The sequence below is a fragment of the Ixodes scapularis genome, unplaced genomic scaffold (genome assembly GCF_016920785.2).
Source record: "Ixodes scapularis isolate PalLabHiFi unplaced genomic scaffold, ASM1692078v2 PGA_scaffold3__209_contigs__length_174095766, whole genome shotgun sequence".
Taxonomy (NCBI): Eukaryota; Metazoa; Arthropoda; class Arachnida; order Ixodida; family Ixodidae; genus Ixodes; species Ixodes scapularis.
Window position 1 is genome coordinate 9866992 of NW_024609868.1, and position 6000 is coordinate 9872991.

Consider the following 6000-nt stretch of genomic DNA (forward strand, 5'->3'; position numbering starts at 1 on the left):
CCTCCTCCACCTTTCTCCCTCCTTCCCTCCTCCTTTCTTCCTCCCTCTCCGTCCTCCTTATTCTCTCCTCCTCACTCCTCCCCCTCACGCATGACCCTCGTGACGTCACATGTAACTTCACGTGTGACGTCATTATGGGAAACGTGTTACGTCACTCGTGACCGTCGTGACGTCACGTGTAGCGTCATTATGGAAAATGTCCCATAATGCAACGCGCAGTTACGCCGACGGAGACGGCGTCGCAGATCAAGCCGGAAGCGGGCACCTGAGAGCTGCGCTCAAAAGCATAAAGTGTTCTGTGATTTATAAGCTACGTGGAACTGCGGTGTCTTTAAGTTGTGGCTAAAACGTGTGAAAAAAGAATTATAAAAATTTCTGCACAGAAATAAAATAGCCCTAGGATGTTAGAGCACTTGTGTAACCTTTCACTGTATTTTTTTTTTTTTTTATCTTTTAGCTTTTAATCCTTGCCACGACGTGTTCATGTTTAGCACTTTGATTGCGTCTCCGTGACCCAAGGGTTCATGTAGTGAAATCAGCTCCCGATGCTACCACCTTTCGCATATTGTCCTCTCCTAACTACCAGCACTTACAGACCAGTGTAGTGTCTCTTATGATGCTCACACTTCTGAAATATCTAGAAATTTTAAGGTCGTTACTATTTACAAGTTATACGATTATAGACTATGTTCTAGATTCAGGAGGAAAAAAATACGGGCCTCATGTTTTTAGAAAACCTTACATGTTAGCAGGAAAATACCCCACTCGCGATGCAGAGAAGTGAAAGATAATCACTCAGCGAACGAACTATGGTCTTCGAATGCTTAAATTTTTCCTACCACACTTGTTAAATGATTTTTATATGAATCATGTAGATTTTGATTCTATACCTTCTAAAGAATTGCGTTTGTATTTTTTCTCCTGGTTTGTACCCGCTTTCAATTTTCTGTTTTATTTTGCTCCATTAAAGGGCCAAAGTGCATAGTTATGTAAATTTTAATTGTGTCTTTTTGTGGGTGTCTATTTGCTTCACTAACAGTCCAGGTGCGTAGTTATGTAACTTTCAGTTGTTGCTTTTTGTGCGTAATTTTTTTTTTTATTATTATTATTTCCGTTTCGTTGCTGCTGACAATTGTAGAGGCCCGAGGACCAGTCAAGCTGCACATTGCAGTTATTTTCCTCAAGTCCTGCCATCACATTTAATGAAAATAAAAAACTTATTGTTATATATTATTATTAATAGCTCGAAGTACGTTAAAAAAACTAATATACGACAAAATAGCTATCTTTAACATTTTTACGTCCCAACGCTCCAGAAGTAATTTATTTCGATAAAGCACTGCATTACAACTTTAAAAACAATCATCCCCTTAAAAAACATGCAACAAAGTAATTGCTTTGGGGTAGCACCTCTCGTTAGATATCCGAAGCGATTCTCGAGAACGGCGATTTCTTCTCAACGGAATACCTGACGGTGAGGCATCGTCTGATATAATGATTCCAGGGGAGCGGTGCTTATGGGCTTATCTTCGCAGCTCTGCGGAATTCTTTTCATAACGACTCTCGTTTAAACAAGCTTAAACTCAGGTTAAAGAGTGTTTCGGAGAGAGAGAGAGGGAGGGGGTTGGGGCAAGGCAGTCAGGGCAGTCTTTTGGATATGGCCTTCGGCTCGAGGGTTGAGTTTCACGTGGACTTGAGTGTTAGTTATTACAAAAAATATCAGATTACCTGCAATCGATGAAGTTTGAAACTCATTTTTATTCTCCATTGCTTTTCTCTTCGCGTTATCAAACGACCGATTTGGGCAGTCTGGATTATCAATTTACTGCTAGTCGTTACTGGCTCCACCTGTATAGCTCTTTTTCTTTTCTTCGCGATTAGAAATAAACTGTGCCTCTTTTTCAAAAAGTAGTTCTTTTTTTATCGCGCATAAAAAACAAAAAGATATAACGTATCCACTACAAAAAAAAAAGGACATGAAAAACTTTTTTGAAAGGAAGTAAAACTCGGTATTACCTTGAGTCATAGCGCAGCCGACGCATGAACCAATGGGATACACCAAGCAGCGCAATAAGCGTCGCGTACGTGACGGTGGGCGTCGGCACCAGAGCAGCCATCGTCTTATAACCAGGCAACCTTGAGCCAAAAGACCCTTTTCGAAAATGCATTGAGCAACACTGTCAGCCACCATATACTTATATTGTTCAGGTCAATGAATCATAAATGTATACACCAAACCTTCTTTAGGAACAATCTGCTATTTTCTTTGGGCTCCAACAGCCGACGATGATTGCAAGGACTTGTGGAGCGCCGGTAATGTTTCTTTGACTAACGTTACAGCCTTACCAGTGTTTCATAACCATTTTGGCCTACATTCGACTGGCGCGAATCTGTCACGATATGTTCCATTAATGTCGAGCACATGACAGGGATTCAAACCAGTTATTCCTTTTTGTAAGCTAATCGAACGTTGCGCTGGGATCACTGTCGATCGATTTTTAGACTCCGAATCGTAGAGATGGCAGTTTCGCTCCTTCGCGTTCATTGTAGTTTTGAAACAAGCGAACTTCGTTCATCAAAAAGCAAAGTATATACTCTTCCGATGACGACGCACGAAATCACTGCCATGGGCCGCATTTTGAGACGGGGAAACACTCATCGCTCGAAGATTCCTCGCTTACTCGCTGTTTGCCGAGCCGAAGGGAATGCCGAATCCAGTCGGGGAAGGTACCCCACGAACTTCTTGCACTTATGTCGCGTCGATGAACGAACAAACCAACACCGGAAGGTCTTTATATTTCCGAGACTTTCGATACTGTGCGACTCGCGCAGTATCGAAGGTCTTGGAAATTCTCGTTCTGAAAACATAGGACGTGCGTCCTGCGTCAGGAGCACGACAGAAATATAAATGACAGAAGGCAAGAAGAGGAAGGATAATTTTGGAGGTTGACCGACAGGGGGCGATTATTAAGACATGCATAAACAAATATCACTAAAACATTGGCGGTGACCTTTATCTTTCAAAGTTCTATGATGCGTGAAATGCAGTATTTAAGACATGGATGAAGAAAGAATAAAACAATTAAAACTGGGTCAACACAACCAGATCTTTGTGACAACACAACCAGATCATCAATGAAAGATGTGGTTGTGTTGTCCTAGTTTTAATTGTTTTATTCTTTCTTCATCCATGACTTGAACCAACACGCTCTTCTCCCAAGCAGTATTTAAGAATTTATAATTTTAACTCGTTTAGAAGACTATAGTATACAGGTTTCTATGGTGTAGGTGACGTGTAAAGGTCTGGTCACGTGGGGTCACGTGTCGTTAATATTCCCGCTAAATTTAGCGGGGAACTGCATTGGTGTGTGGTTCAATGTGACGTCGGGTTATGTGACGTCAATTTCCCCGCCAAATTTAGCGGCGAAACTGTATTGATGTATAGGTCATGTGACGTCAACTTTCCCGCTGAATTTAGCGGGGAAACTGAATTGGTCTGTTGGCTCCGTGACGTCAGGTCATGTGACATCAACTTTCCCGCTAAATTTAGCAGGAAAACTGAATTTGTGTATAGGTCAGGGGACATACATTTCCCGCTAAATTTAGCGGGAAATGAATGAGTGGACTGATGGACGGACGAAATTGTAGGATTGGTGGTAACGTTAAAACGCGTTTCATGCTTAAAAAAAGTAAGTGAAAAACAAAAAAAGAAAGTCGCGTTATTGAAACGTTTTGAGGTCTGTATGTAAACTGCCTCCAATTGCCCGCGGTTCACCAAAAAACGTCGTCATTTGTGAACTGAAAAAAAAATTTGTTTTGGAATGCTCGATACTGGTTCCTGCTCGCGTTTCAAAGTATGCATCGATCTGCCAAAACACCCCAACGCCCTAGCGTTTTCTCTTTGTAAAACAATACGGACCGCGTGAAGGCTTACTGCGGAAAAGTATACGTGAACGCGTTCAAGAAATCATATTGCAATGAAGCGAGGCGAAAATTAAAAGCAAAGTAAGAGATTCTCCGTTTCTATAAATTCGCGATGTACACAACTTAGTCTGGAAAGCCAGCTGTTTCTATATAAATCATGCAAGACAAAACCCGAGAGATCGGCATAACCAATTAGGAACAACCCCAACTTTATTTAATTGTTCCCGCTCAAAATTCCTCCTCGATTCTATACTTTGTTCTCGGTAAACTTCAGAAATGGCTATTAGTCTTGATGTTAATATACACATCAGCTAATTTTAAAGCATTAAAAAAAACTTGGGAGTTGCTTTTCGCGGGAAGATTCACGAGAACTCATGTAAAAGACAGATAGAGCTAGGTCTATCAAGCGCATATAAGTTTTGTTTACTATAGTGTGTTATTTAATTAACCGTCACAACATCACCAAGGACAGGATATCTTCGTTTAATAGACGCATTTGGCGGAATGCCATTTGTGCGGCCTGTAACTTCACTAAATGCCTACCTGTAAAAAGCTGGAAATCTCGCTCAACCCTAAATTGAAAGTTCAAGACCAAATTAACTTGAAATGTTTATATTAATAATGATAAACATTGAGACAATATGATGTATGTTCACCGAGCGAAAACACAAGCTTTCAGTAGTGGGGACATTTATTGACAAGATCTGTCATTTTTATTTTTATATGTCCTCCTCACTTTCCGAAGAAGCAATCTGTCGGAGATGAACTTTGACCAACCCCTTCGTTTTTCCTAAATAAAACCCAAGACCCAAAGTATCTCTAAAAAACGGCCAGGTTCTCCTCCAGGATGACTTGACCAGCCAGGAGACTATAGCTGTGTGCGCGGCGCTGCTGAGCGCTTGCTGACGGCGAACTTCCGCAGTTTTTTTGCAACATGCATTCCGCACCATCAAAATTGCCGGTCTTAGCTTGCCTAATAACGTGAGCTCGTTTCGAACAAGCGCACTAAACATCGCCCTCAAATATGGTGTCCTTTTGGGATAACAGTCACGACTACCGTTCCCAGGCTGTCAGCTGTACGGCCTGATGGGCGGTCTCTCCGGCACGTCGGCCATCTTCAGCATCGCCGCGCTCTCGCTGGAGCGCTACCTGGCCCTGGGGCGGCCACGTGACCCCTTCGCCCGCCTCACGCGGTCCCGGGCCTTCGCGCTGTCCCTGTCCTCCTGGATCTACGCGTTGTGCTTCAGCGCCTGGCCGCTGCTGGGAGTGACCAGCCCCTACGTGCCGGAGGGTTTCCTGACCAGCTGCAGCTTCCACTTCCTGTCCGATGCGACGTCGGACCGCTGCTTTGTCTGGATCTTCTTCGTGGCCGCCTGGTGCGTGCCGCTAGTCTTCGTGACGACCTGCTACAGCGGCATCCTCGTCACCGTGATCCGTAGCCGCAAGGCGCTCGCACAGGAGAGCCGTCGCAGTGAACTTCGTGTGGCCAAGGTGTCTCTGGCCCTGGTGCTTCTGTGGACAGTCGCCTGGACGCCTTACGCCATCGTGGCGCTGCTGGGCATCACGGGCCGTCGGAACCTCTTGACGCCTTGGGGTTCCATGGCACCGGCCATGTTCTGCAAGTCGGCCGCCGTGCTGGACCCGTTTGTGTACGGCCTGAGTCACCCGAGCTTTCGGCGAGAGCTGGCCATTATGCTGCCGTGCCTCAGGCCGAGGCAGAGGCCGGTCTCCTTGACGCTAAGAGCCGTGGTCCAACTCCCCAAACGTCCGGGGCCGCGGTCCGCGGGAAGTTCCACGTCGGTACCTGTCACGGCTCCGGGAACAACGAAAGACAACCACTGTCCAACACCGCCGAATGTGTCTAGATAATGGGAGGTTCCTTGACAACGACCGGCCATGGGATCCAGTGATAATGGTCCTTCAGCATACGAAGTGAAACACGTTTCCCCGCAGTTTTTAAACTCTCGCGCTTTTAAGCATTGTTGCCACTGCTGTTAGCGGCGAGATGTTTTGATGGCGCCCTCTTATGGTTCTCTCTCGTGACGTCATTGCCTTTCGAACAAGTTCGATGGTGTT

The 6000-nt window shown here is 44.8% G+C and overlaps 1 protein-coding gene across 1 annotated transcript in view; it reads left to right on the forward strand.

The window, feature by feature from the left end:
* LOC8029920 (opsin, ultraviolet-sensitive) overlaps positions 1–5793 on the forward strand; it is a 58221-nt gene extending 52428 nt beyond the window's left edge. Inside the window, exon 3 of the mRNA XM_042292545.1 lies at positions 4991–5793. Within this exon, the coding sequence (XP_042148479.1) occupies positions 4991–5793 (803 nt within the window). The remainder of the gene's footprint in view (positions 1–4990) is intronic.
* Positions 5794–6000: the final 207 nt, after the last annotated feature.